The 14,086-nt window shown below is 45.8% G+C and overlaps 1 protein-coding gene across 2 annotated transcripts in view; it reads left to right on the forward strand.

Annotated features, from left to right (window-relative positions):
- The first annotated feature begins 630 nt into the window (after positions 1–630).
- Positions 631–14,086, forward strand: part of zeb2b (zinc finger E-box binding homeobox 2b) — an 83,790-nt gene continuing 70,334 nt past the window's right edge. For both annotated transcript variants that reach the window (XM_083938264.1, XM_083938265.1), the window contains exons 1-2: positions 631–832; positions 2,016–2,154. In XM_083938264.1, the coding sequence (XP_083794390.1) occupies positions 2,082–2,154 (73 nt within the window). In that variant the 5' untranslated portion in view covers positions 631–832; positions 2,016–2,081. The remainder of the gene's footprint in view (positions 833–2,015; positions 2,155–14,086) is intronic.

Consider the following 14,086-nt stretch of genomic DNA (forward strand, 5'->3'; position numbering starts at 1 on the left):
GCGTAGATAAAAGCTGAACAATCCCAAACCTTTCTGCAGCCGCAGCCAATTACAATAATGAAGAATATGTGCAATTGCCTCCCCAGCCCGACTCCTGCATGCTGCTGTATCAACCCTGGCATTTCTGCAAATTAAACGGAGTGGAAATAGAAATAAAAAAAATGCCTTACATGATTGCGGCCGGCGTGGATGCACTCCAAGTTTCTCCCCCTTCTACTCTCTAACACACACACACACACACACACATTCACAGGAAGAAAGGGGGTAAAAAAAATACACTATCGCCTGTTCTTTGCTCCGCGTCGAAGCCCGACATAGTTGGTTTCACTCAAAAAGAGAAGAGATGGAGAGAGAGAGAGAGAGAGCAAGAGAGAGAGAGAGAGAGATGAGAGTGAGGGAAAGAAAGGAGTAGGAAGAGGGGGGAGAAAGGAGAGAGGGAGGAAAAAACTTCACGTTCAACCCAGAAGATGCTCACGTTTGGCTCTCCTCAATTATCCCCTCCCGTGAAGATAGGTGGCGTGCGTTTCAGGGGGCTTCTCCTCTGTGTTACACGGCAAAGAAAAGGAGGTGGAAAGAAAAAAAATGTCATTAGAAGAGGCGTAACACGTCAGTCCCTACCCAGGTTTGTTTCCTGGAGTGGGTGTAAGACATCAGTTGTAAACCTGCCCTAGCAGGAATAGCGGTCCCTCCCTCCTCCCAACTATTTCTAAGGCTTTATTTCTAAGGCTTTATTATCACCGGTGGAAAAGGATCCGCTCACCGACGCGCTCCAGTATCATCCCTCCTCGCAACTCCTATCCACAAGACACCTCTTTACACCCCCTAAAAACAGGTATGTGCCTCCTCACTTTTTATTTACAGCATTTTTTCCGAGAAATGTTGGACAAAAAAAAACTTACGCGCGTCAGAGTTGGAGCTCAACTTTGCCTTACCTGCACAGGTGGCGATAGGTGCGTTTGGTTTCACTTGTTTTTTCCTTTTTTTTACCTCCGTGATGTAGCGGCGTCCTGTGGGTTCCTGGGAGCCGGGGAAATGGGCTTTTTTGCGGGGGTTTGGCGCTCCACAACACCGCTGTCCTTGGGAGAGAAAAGGGCGACATTCCCCGGTTTATCTCTTGGTCTCTTCGGCTTGTTTTCTATTTGTGTCTGCGTCGTTCAGCCAGACATTCAAGTGCTCCAAACAAACAAAAGCTCTTGTCAATATTCACTTGTCCTAATAACGGTATTCGCGCTGAGAAATGAACATCCCACACGGCCATTTGAATCTTATCGCTTTTGTTTATGCGCCATTTAAGATTTTTCTTCCAGTCCGGAGTCAGTGGCACATTTGGACAATTATTACCCTTCAGTTATTTCTTAACTGTTGACACCAGGGCTTGGATTCAGTTTGTTAAAGGTAGAAGAGCATTTCTCTCAGGCGAAACCAAGTGTTTATTGTAAGTTGTGACTTTGAATGAGAGCCCACAGTAAAGGCTTATTCCAGGCTGGGCTCAGGCTCAGGCTCGCTCCTGCCGCCTATAACTCCACATTTGACCCTGTCATTTATTAACCTGTTTCCAGACTGAAAGCTCCAAACTTGAACAAATCGTGCCAGTTTTATTCTAAATAAGTAAAAGATTAATTTTGTTTAAAGTGCAGATAAAATAGAAAGCGGGCAGGGGAACTTTTGTGAATGAAATGTCGCATGTTTTCGCTCCAGACCTCTTTGGAGAAATGAACCGTTGTTTTCCTAATAAGAGAAATTACAGTTCCCTTCCTCCTGCTGTTTGCTCTGCTGTTAATGCCACTAAGCTGAGAGCCGATCAGCTGAAAATCAAACAGAGATGGGCACGGATACCCTCACTCCTCCTCACACTTTCACCCACGTTTCTCTTTCTTTTTCTACAATTGTTCCTCCATCCAAGTTCGATTTTTCTTGTCGCGCGTCCGACGCAAGTGGATCTCCACGCTAATACCCACATTGTTGGTGTGTGTGTGTGTGTGTGTGTTTGTGTGTGTGTGTGTGTTTCCCGTCAGATATCAAGCTGAAATCAAGGAATCGACTCCATGCGAGCTGCCATCTGATCCCACACACACTTATCAATGAAGCAAGAGATCATGGCGGATGGCCCCAGGTGTAAGAGGAGAAAACAAGCCAACCCGAGACGGAAAAACGGTAGGAAAATCACGGGGGAGACAAACCAAGCATGGGGGGGCTATCTTTGGAAGCAAGCCGGGTTTGAAGGCTTCCACTGCGGCTCAGGGTGTGTGAGGGTCCGCGGCTGGTGCGCATTTCTGCCTTCCCCTTTACGCAGGGATAAAGGGACCGCTACCCGGGGAGGGGTGGTGGGGGGACTGTGCGTAAACGCGACAGCTCCACTCGAGCCTTTGGAATCTTAAAAAATACCTCTTTTAAAATGTGTGTTTTCGTGGGATTATTCTGTGAAGGTTGCGAGTAGCTTAGTTGGAAACTTGAGGATGGGAGAAAGTTGGAGCGTGGCGGTGCCGGCCGCTTCCTCGCCGGGACAAAATCCGCCATGGGGGACCGACCGAGTACCGGTCACTCAGACCATCGCTGAATGGAGCAGGCTCACGCTGCTGCTGCTGCTGCTGCTGTAAAGTCCCATCTTGTGACTTGAGTTTTCATTTGCTTTAATCCGGCCGCGGTAGCCGTGCTCCTTTTCTCTTTACGCGGGCCTTTACATCCTAACCATAGGACACATTTTACACACTGTCGCTGTGTTTCGGGACGAGCTGAGTGCTGAAATAATTCACAGGAGATGGCATTTGGTTGTTGCTTCAGTTCCCCGTCCTATGTGTTATGTTTACCTCCGTCACTCAGTTTATTGTGGTGGGGCATCACAGATAAATCGGATGACATGTCCGATAAATGCTGGACATTAATTAGGTCTGGGCTGGAGCGCTGGAGGTGGAGATTTGTTGCTTTTCGTTCTCCATTTGACTGCACAGTTTCCCACAAGAGCCAAATCTGCACTGACATTTCCTGGCCCCCTTATTCCGGATTATTCCATATAGGCTCCAAACACACTGGTGAACTGGAGCAGTGTGTGTGTATGTGTGTGTGTGTGTGTGTGTGTGTGTGAAATATCGAGGCTGGGATTCATGAACAGTTTTTTTAATCTCTGCCCCCACAGGTTATTTATCTAGATCAGATTTCACTTATTGATTTCATACAATCAATGGCAGACAAGCATTTTTGTTCCACACTAAATAGCACAGGAGCACAACAGTCAAGCTGGAGATTTACAATAGATATATATATATATATATATATATAATATATATTTATATATATATAGGAATATAATATATATATATATAGGAATATAATTTATATATATTATATTATATATATACATATATATTTGCACATATATATTTGTATTATATCTAATATATATATGCACATTTGCAATATTAAAGAGAAACGTAATAATAAGACCCATTTTGCGAGATGACAGCCTGTTTATCTGTGGCCACCTGTTTTGCAAAGAGAGAGTGAGAGGAAGAAAAGCAGCCTTGGCTTTTGTACCAAATGCAGCATTTGGTAAAATAATAATATCAGCAAAGCAGAAATAATTTTCACACCCTTAAACCTGCCGAGACAGCGAGCTTTGGCAGAGTGTAAAGAATATTTTTATCTCTTTAAATGTACATTTAAAGAACGAGATTTAATATTTTAAAGCGTGAGTCCCCTTTTTTTCCTTTTTCCTCCATAACCACTCGCTCTGTCTGATGATCCCCCCTTCCCCTCCTTCCCTCCTCTCCTCACCCCCAGTCCTCCCCCCTGGGAATGCAGAGGCTTATTGAGGCTTGGCCACTCTCCTCTCTCTCTCTCTGTCTCTCTGCCTGTCTCTCTGTCCTCTTCCTGCCTGGCTGTGTGGAGGGATGGCAGGGCAGGGCGAAGCGTGTGACGGCCGGCTGGACACACTCTCGTTCCTCCAGCAGCAACTAACAAAACGCCCCGAATGCACCAAAAATGCAGCGCACACAGACACGCCGTTGTCTAAATTTCTGAGCAGATGGAGGGCGAATGCACCCGGACTCCCTCGTCCTTCCCTTAACCAACAAATCAGATGAATATCCACAAATGTGAAATGTGTACAATTACAGCAAATTTCTCTGGCTGTCTCCTGGAGGTGCTGCTGTGTATGCAAGCGTGTTGGGACGGAAATTATAATTTGCGTGCCACCTGTAATTATTTTTAGTGAGTAAAAAATGCTTTGGTTTTAATGTTTTAATTAAAAAGCTGCGGTTTAACGTTGTCATATTTTGATCTGATGCACTTTTCCAGATAGAAATAACAGGAATTGTTCACGTAATTTCCCTTTATTTAAAAAAAAATGGAAAGAGCATTTTAGCATTTGTGCCAATTAGTATTAATGAGGCATTTGCTCACTAAGTTGTCCGAGCAATGACATTCGCATCCAGATGACTGTTGGCCTTCAGGGCTGGAGGTGCTACAGTAGCTTTAGTCACTCACTGCCCAGCCTGTCATATGCTATTTAACCACAGTTCACGACTTCTCCGAACCTCCTGCACGCTGCTGTTCAAAAGCAACAAAACCTGAGAGATGACATTTTTTATCTTCCTGTTCCCCGCTGTTAATTCGCTATAAAAACCCCTCTCTCCTCTCCTGGTGTGAAACTTGATCTCGGCAGCGTGAAGTGTTTGAGAGTTTTGCCCTCGCCAGGTGTTGCTTGTCACATCCAGCTGTGAGCGCCCAACAGAAGAGCACTCGCACACCTGTCCTTATTTTCTTATTGCTCAACCGGCGCACGCATCAAAAACACGCCTGTTGGGAACAAAACCTTTCTGTTTTGTAATGATGTTGCTTGTGATTTGGATGTTACGCAGACTCTTTGCGTCAAACTGTGGCAGCTTTGAGAGGGAAGATGAAAGAGGAAATACAGATGTTGCATTCTTTCTCTCTGAGTGTTTTCCTTAAATGTTTGATTCGGCGTCACCCAGTTTTTCAGCCGTTTTTAGATTTTCGCTCTGTAGCCCAGATGATGTTTTGTTGTCGGGACATACCCTCGGAAATGCTCCTATTACATAATCTGAAGCAGCAGGGAGAGGAGAAGCGGAAGGACGAGGCCGTCTTTCTCTGGCTGCTGGAGTTTGATATGATAGTCTGAATGCGGTTATTAAGGCTATCACAGATTCACGCTCAAGGTGGAGAAGAAATAGGGAAAGGGTGTGTGTGTGTGTGTGTGTGTGTGTGTGTGTGTGTGTGTGTGTGTGTGTGGGAGGCTTTCAGTCTCAGACAATGCCAGATTTCTGCCAGTCTAAACAATTTGTCCATCTCTATTATTCCTCTGCCTTAAAGTTGGATACGAAGCTCCCGCTGCAGAGAGAGAGGGGGGTGGGGGGTGGGGGGGCAAGGTGCTTCCTTTCTTCCTCTTCTTTTTCTCCTTCTTCTCTCACCCCCCTCCTCTCTCCTGCCATGTCCCATCTCCTCCCTCCTCCTCCTCCTTCTCCCAGATTTTCCCTCCTTAAGGTAGGGGTTGCTTTTTGCCATCGTCACTGAGCAAGGGGGGTGAGTCGGGGTAAGAATTTTAAAAAAAGAGTGGAGGAGGAGGGCAGGTCTCGCAGGGCGCTCCCGGACAATTGATTGTCAGTGGTAATGTGTTTCATTTACATGTTTATACCGTCAATTGTGGCAGGGGGTTGTCCACCGCGCCATTCACTGCTGCCATTCCCATACGGGTTGGCGATTGTGTTGAGCAGCCAAAGCAGACACCTTGCACCCCTGACGGCTTTTTTTTTTCCTGTAGGAAGAAGCTGAGAAAAAGTGTTTTGCGGTGCATTCGTGTTGAGGAAAATAAGGGATTAGTTTGTTTAGGCAAGTGAAATAATTACTGTGAGATATTACAGGGATCGGTGTGCAGCAGGGGGCCTGATTTGCTCACAGTGTCGCGGTGCACAGAGCGGCAGATAGCCGGGGATGAATCTTCCTGGAGTATTTTTATAACGTCGGCCTTGTGGTTGAATCAAAATAGGCACATTCCAATTACTTCATGTAAAATGGCTAGCAGGTTTCCCTCAATGCAGGCTGATAAGGAGGCATATTTGTCCTGTCACGACTACACATTGCACTTTGGCGTTCTGCGTGAGGCCTTATTATTTTCCGGAGCGTACGGTAGCTTTTTGCATCACTTGATTTTTTTTTTTTCCTCCCTCTCCCTCAGCTGCAATCGTCACGAGCTAAATATATCCATCTGCTCAAAGTGTGTGAGTCAAGTGTATATAGCCAGGCGCGTAAAAATGAATGGACTTCCCATACGAGATCATTGTGATTTCAAGCACAGCGTCGCTATATAGGAGCAAAAGGATGTTCCCTTTGGGTGACTCTGTCCTTCCTGATAGGAAAGGGAAGCTTCTTTTTTTTCACAGGGCCTGCAGTATTTACAGTTATTGTTATTCGCATTATTTTATTTTATTTTACTGTGTGTGTGTATGTGTGTGTGTCACAGAGAGACAGAGATACAGTCATCGCAGTGTGATATCTTCGGCTTTCAAGCTGATATGTTATTCAACAAATCCTCTAATATGTGCTTTCCACAAGGAATTAAATCAGGAATGTAGCTCAGCAACAGCAGCTCCACACACACAACAGCAACACACATGCACAGTTTTTTTTTTTCACGCTTTGATAAGGCAGATAAAAGCAAATAGCATGGCTTGTGGCTGTACACCCCCCCCCCCCCCCAACACACACACACACACACTAAAAAAAAAAAAAAGAAAGCTAATGATCATCTCAACTCCATCCTGGACACTGGACAGAAAACTTTCATCCCTCCCTCCTCCTCCTCCTCTTCCCCCAAAAAATAGCCCAAAAAACATTTTTGACACATTTTCTCCTTTTTTTATTATTCTTTTTTTTTTTCATTCTTCCTTCCTCGACCGCCCTGCTTGTGTGAAGATATTTTTCGCCTGGCGGCCAGAGAACACACACTTGCAGAGGCACCGCGAGCCCGGACCCCTGACACCGCGGGTCTTTGGAATGCCTTAGGTACGATTTCACTTTCGCTCACATCAATGCTGACCTGAATGCCTTTCATATCTGATCCGCCGTGTCTCTCCTGGTAAACATCCCCCGGGGGGAGAACAAAGAAAGGAGCTCCTCTTCTTCTTCTTCTCCCTCTTAATCACAATTCAGCCCCTTTCGCCGCCAGCAGCAGGGCTACACATTTGCATTCAGCATCAGAAAAGGGCCTGAGATGAAAAGGGGGGCGAAAAAAAAGGAGAGCAAGAGAGGAGAGTAGGAAAAAATGAAGGAAGAGGAAGCGAAAAATAGGGAGAGTCAGAAAAGGGTGGGTGGGTGTTGGAGAGAAATAACTAGGGTGTTTGTGGTTGTTTGTTGGTCGTCCCCTGGTTACAAGCCTTTTATAGCCTCCCTACTCTAGCAGGGACCCAGGCCCCTCCTGACAGACAGATAGTATTACGAGATGGCATGCCCACACTATTCGTGGCCACTCACACTTAAGAAGAAGAGAAAAATCCTGGCTGCGACCGACAGGATTGTTCTTAAAGAAGGCGATAAGAGTCGGGAGCAGGTGTCTCCATGAGCGCTTCTTTTCCTTTTGGCAGCGAGGTGCTCCCAAAACTTCTCAGAAGCTTTGGATGTCACAAAAATGAATTACCACCCCACTTTAGTGTCGCTTTTTTTACATTTGTTATGGGAAGAACAGGTGGAAATAAGCCTTTCCTGCATTCTTTAATACACTGCCATCATTTTTAAAAAACCCACCAAATGAAAGACAAATACTTCACGCATCCTCTGATGTAAACATGCACAATACAGTTTATCAAAATGATTAGCACGATGTCTTTATCGTCCCATTCCCAGGCTGAATGTATGCAAATCTGAAGCAAAGATGGGGAGATGGAGGTGAAGGGAGGGGGGTACCTCAGCGCTTTAAAAGGCATCATGTGATATGGATTCCAGTTTTCTTTATTCCCCTTCTCTTTCTTTTCCTCACCCAGAACTTTTTTTTCTTTTTGGTTAAGAAGAAGGATTATCGGTACACCTTCCCTCCCTCCTCCTCCTGGCCAAGCTGCGCAGGATTTAGGCAGATTTACTTCAGCAAACACCTTTGGACACTGGGGGGAAAGTAGGAGTCTGTTTGCAAAAGGGGCCTTTTGTTCCGAGAGGTTCTGGATAATGCCTTACCAGGCAGCCATGATATTAACCCGTGCTTTGGAGAAATCGGGTGGAGGTGGTGGTGTTTGGGGGTGTTAACTCTTTGTGTGACAACTCTTTGCTGTACATCTCCTCTGTGGCCATCCCTCCCTCTGTTCCCTTTGTAAAAACTGCTTTAAATCTGCGATCGTGGTCGCTTTTGAATTTTTGGTTGGGTCAGAATTGCTGTGATTTTCATGAGGGAGCATATTTGGTTTGGAAAAGCAAAGCTGCAGAAGTTACAGTGTATTTGGGTTGATGCACATTCACACACACACACACACACACACACACACACACACACACACACACACACACACACACACACACACACAGAGCAACTGCCACTGCCAAGAACGATGAAAGCGAGAGCGGTGGCTGGGATCCGTTGCCTGACTAACACTGAGGCATGAATCAGCCAATAGTGAGCCAACTCTGCCCCTGTGACTTCACTTTATGTTTAATGATGTTTCGTCCAAAACAATGTGGTGACACAGGCAGCAACGTGGCATTCCCTGCATGCGTTTGACCTTAATCTTTTGCATTCTTTTATGCATCATAAAAAAGCAGGCCGTTTTACATAAACCAGTGCTTCAGTCAGCTTCTCCTGCATGGCAGCTGAACTGTTGCTGAACCTCTGCCTCGTCCCCAGAAGGAATTGAAATTAGCTTTCGCTCGCCTCCTAGCCGCTTGAAACTATAGCGAGTGCTCTGCTTTATCTACGTTGTGAGTTAGAGTATGCTATTCTGTCTCTGCTGTGTAACGGTCAATAAGGAGTGCAGTTTGGGTGCGTTGCTGCATCACATTAGCAAATAGAAAATAGCCTGAGAGCTGTCTCTGTGACACAGCGATTGTCAGGAGTCCGCTCGGACGCCGTGTGAAAGAAGCAGAGATGGAGAGTGATGGAGCAAAGGTGACAGACTTAAAGGTGTTTCTGGGGGCGGCGTTCTGCCTGTCAAACTCTGACCCACCTCCCTCCGTTCCTTCTTTTTCTCCGGATTTGACAGGTCGTATCAGCACCCCCCCTTTCCCTGTGATGTGCGCCTGTTCTGCGACACGCTACTCTAAGTAAAGTTGCCGTGCACTCAGATGTCTTTCTCCTGCTTCCCTGACTTTATTTCATGCCTTCTTGCTTGTTTTCTCCTTTTTTTTCTGGCTGAGTCTCATCCCCTTGTTTTCTTCTTGCGATTTGACAAAAAGCAAACACAGAAATTGAAACTTCAGTGGTCCGGCAAATAATTGCATGCATTTGGACTTTTCATTTACGTGTGTACACTCTTTACCCTAAGCCGGCATGTTTTATGCATTGCGTAGGAGGGAACCGCGTTTTGAAATATCATGCCTCATTTGAGTCTTTCTCAAGTGAAAATGCAAAGTCTTTATTTGGCCCATCCGTTCCGTCTCGTCCTGCTGTTTGCACTTATTCAGTTGTTGTGCCGTGTCTCGCCCGTGATTTCTGACATTTTCCACACGCCGACTTTTCTCATTTGTGAGGGAGTCTGGGCGTGACGGACGACAGGTTGCTGAGCAGGTGTAAACTAACGGTTTTCATAATTAATGACACCTTCCTTTAACTAACAATGGTATATACCGTAAATGCGTGTGCATCCTCGTCTGGATGGCAAATCATTCCAGTTTTAATCCAAATTTACCTTGAAGATCTACCTCTTGTAGTGTGCCGGTCTGCGTATTTTCACTAGATATTTACTGTGTGCTTTTTGGAGGAATTAGCATCAAATATCCTGGCCTTTTACTGTAAAATCACATGTTATTTTTCATGTTCAGTAACATTGAGCACAACAGGAAGAGACCTGTCAAGTCAAATCTGTTTTTAAACGAACAGGATTGTGTGTTAATAGAGTGACAAAGGAACAGATATAGATTGAATCAAAAGAACAAATACTTCACAGCCTGTTCGAGCTTGTGTGTGTGTGTGTGACTTGTCACTGGTGTCAACCATAAAGCAGGGCACAGCTTCATGACGTTTCTGAGGAAAAAGGAGAAAGAACGTAATCACCTCAATTGCCCATTAAAATATTTTTTTGTTGCGGCAGCTGCTTCAGAGATGACACCTTTGTGAAAACAAGTGTTGAAAGCAGCCTCCAGATTTCTGCTCTGATGTCGGCACCGCTGATCTGCAAGCACCGCTTACTGCCACATGTGCACACACACACACGCACACACACACACACACACACACACACACACACACACACACACACACACACACACACACACACACACACACACACACACACACACACACACACACACTCTTTGATGTATGTTTGATTGTCAGGTGGAAGAGCTCTTCTGGCAAGGTCATGGCCACGTGGAACGATCAATAACAGATAACCAGATTAAGGCATGGTGACATCTGGAAATCTCGGCCTTTTCCACACACGACTCAACCCATTTTGGTGAACATGCTATTTGATCAGGGCTCGCTCTCTTACAGTACTTCATTATTCAGACGCTGTCCCGCTTCTGTGCCACCTAAGTGCACCCCTCTCGTTACCTTTTCCTGTTTTTTTAACGAGCACTTGTCTTTGTGCTCCGGTTTCCCCTCGTCTTGCGTGGAAGTACATTCAGATGTGTTATCTCAATTTAATTGCAGCTGATTGCCTGGACAGATTAAGATGAAATTAGGTCATTTTGCGGTTGCACAAATTTCACTCACTTCCTTTCACTTTCATCTCGCCGTTGATCAAGCACCTTCTTAACCGGAGGTTGCAGCGAAAAGAGGAAATGGTCAGAAATTAAAATCTGGCCTCGTTGTTATTCAAACATACATTTAACCTTTGGCAAGAGTGAGTCAAGGAGAACTGGGGGGATGGGGGGGGGGGCACATCTTCCCCTTTAAATGTCATCTGTGGTGCAGTCAGTGGACATGTGTAGCGAAGTCGACCCTGTTAAAAACTCTGAGAGGTGAATCCACGTGTTAATGGTTTCTGACTGGAGAGGGAGCCCCCTCTCCTGAACGCCTCGTGTCCCGTCGCTGTCAAACGCGAATGTCAAACAAACACCTCCTCAGGTAGCGGGGGGATAATCACACCGACAGGCCTGTCCTCAGCCTTTCTGATGTGCAGGACAGACGGGGGCTGATGCTGCAGCAGTGACGAGAGGAGAGGAGCTTCTTGTGGTTTCGGGCTGCAGTTTGGGTGTGGATTTTGGGGCGAGGTGGCCAAGCAGGAGGTCAAACATTTCGGGGAAGTGGGTTTAATACGTGACAGCAAATGAATCATCGCCAGGACTGGAGTTTGGAGTTCGACAGGGCCGAGCTTTTTGTGGTTGTGGTTGTAGTTTTGGTTTTGTGACAAAGAAAAAAACGCTTGGTTTCGGTTTGGAAAAGGCCCCAAAGCATAATTTTGGGTATAGATAGCTATGTGATCATTGTCATTATCTACTTTTTATAGTCATGATGAGGTGATAAAACTGAGGTTTGTGTGCTTGTGGCTATTTGCAATTGACGCCTCTCAATTTTTGGCCTGAAGATGAGTGATGTGTCCAAAGTTATGGCTGGATTTGGTTAAGGCTCCTAATCGAGCTGGGTTTCTACAGCAAAAGCCTAGCTGCAGAGGGCTGGATGGGTGTTTCCTGACCTAAAAACCATGTCGGAGACAACAAAGATTGGGTAATTTCTGGAGAGTCGAGCTTAGACTTGTGAGCCATGTGACAGCCTGAGACACAGCCTGACCATTGGCTGAGGTCAAGGCTTTACGACTCGTGGGTTTGAGGTTGCATGTAGGCTGAGTATATTCTTAGTCATTTGGCTTCTGGCCTCATGAACTTTGTAGCTGTCTTTCCTGCATTGTAAAACTTAGTTCTGTTGCACCATCGTACCTTTAGTTAGCTGCTAAAATGTTAGCATGCACAGCAGGAAGGGGTTCTATTCTTAGCCCGGACTCTATTCTGACAAATGCAGCCTATCATAACAGTCTTGTTCCTTCTTGGACTTTCTGCCTTGAAACTTTGCCTTTTTTGTGTCCCTCCTGTCCATTCCCCCTTCTCTACTTCCATCCATCCCACCAACCAGCCAGTCAGTCATCTAACCAGTCAGCCTGCTCTAATTACTTCTCCCCCACCCAAGGGAAGCTACTTCCTTATCGCCCGGCCGTCTTGCTCCAGCATTCCTGAGATAAATTCCCCACCACTTTGTTATTCTTACTACTTAGGGGTATTGGAATTAGCATGTCCATCAAAGCAGACCTTGTACTCTGCCTTTTTTCTCACACCCCTCCCTTACGACCTTATCAGTGGTCGTACATTACAGCAACATGGGACTTGGCCGCGGGGCTGCAGAGGTGAATAACGGACAGAGGTATCGGGCCATGTGTCTGACATAAAAGACTCTGAGGGATGATCAAGTGATGCAAATGTGCAGCTAGTGGTGCTTTCCTGGCGTCTGGCCTTTTGGAAGCACAAGTACTTCAGGGCTGAAGGATCCGTCAGATTGCACTTGGTAGCAGGTAGCTGCAGCACGTGTCCTTTCATATTCTGTGTTTGTATTCATGGAAAACAGCAAATTAAAGAGCTCTATCATTTATACACCAAGTGACTTTCACAACCTCTAAGCCCCTTCATACCTGTTCAATACGCTACTTGGCAGTTTCAAACATGCACAAGCATCCCTGGGTAAATAATCAGAGCTCCATTCATCCCTGCAAACCCCACTTTTTTGCAGATGTGTGGGTATACTGGAGACGGAGCCCTCACTTCCTTCCTTCCACTCTATGCCGTATGTTTCCCAACAGGGTTTATACCTCAACAGCAAGCAGACGCCGCCTTATAAACTGGCAATCACAGTATCCCTAATGTTATTACTTTTCATAATTAGTTACAGCAACACTCATTCCACGACTGGCGGAAAGGAGTATTCCTTAGTAATTAAGGTAATGAAATATTCATTTATGCTACCTTTTCAGCAGTCTCACAAATGAGCCAGCCATGCTTAATGTCCGCCCTGCCTCTGATTTTATTATGATGGCAGACTGGCACATCTGCAATTAGTACTCGCACTGACAGTTAGCGTTTTGCGCAGGGCGGTGAGCAGAGGGAGGTGAGGTGAAGCGACGGAAGGGTGGGTGCACCCTGGTGCGATTACAAGCCCCCTCCGACACCCCCCTCCACCCTATAAGACCCCACCTTCCCCCGCCAGCACCCTCTACTCCACTAACCTTGTCTGTTTCTGCCTTTTTTTTGTGTTACCTTTATCTCCCCCTCCCCCGCCGTCTCCTCCCCGACGGAGAGGTTACCTTTTCCCAACGGTGCAAAATCGACTTGACATAACTGTTCATCAGCTTCAGCCCCCCCTCCCAACCCTCTCTTTTCTCTCCCCACCTCACCCTGAGGTAGTTTGCATCAAATCCGGCCCAGTCAAGCTTCAAGTGGAAATTGGCAGGCCAGAACCTGACAGTAGAGGAGAGAAAGGGGGGGCGGGGGGCTTGGGTGCAAATGAAGGCAGATAAGTCGCAGCACTAGAAGCCTAAACTGCATCCACGATGGTGATGGTGAGGTCAAGTTCTGGGGTTAAGTGCTAATAAGTCAGGTTTAAGTGATCCCTAATTGAACTGGAGAAGATACAGGTAGACTGGATCATATTAGTGGAAATATGAATAATAGTTTAGTTTCCTATTGCCTGTTAATATCTGTGGATTCCTTGACCATGTTCGCAACGTAGAGTCCAAATCCCGAACTGCATAATCACTATGAGGCACTATGAGAAACATCCATGCAGCGTTACCGAGTCTGCGTACAAGAAAAATATATTTTTCAACATAACAATAACTGATAAAAGTGTCCTTTATTAGAATATTCCAAAGAAACAAATAAGTTAAAGGACCTTTATTTTGTTTTAAGTCATAGTTTATGCGAGCGTTTAATGGTCACTGTAGAAGGG

Source organism: Echiichthys vipera (genome assembly GCF_963691815.1).
Source record: "Echiichthys vipera genome assembly, chromosome: 23".
In the NCBI taxonomy this organism is placed as follows: domain Eukaryota; kingdom Metazoa; phylum Chordata; class Actinopteri; order Perciformes; family Trachinidae; genus Echiichthys; species Echiichthys vipera.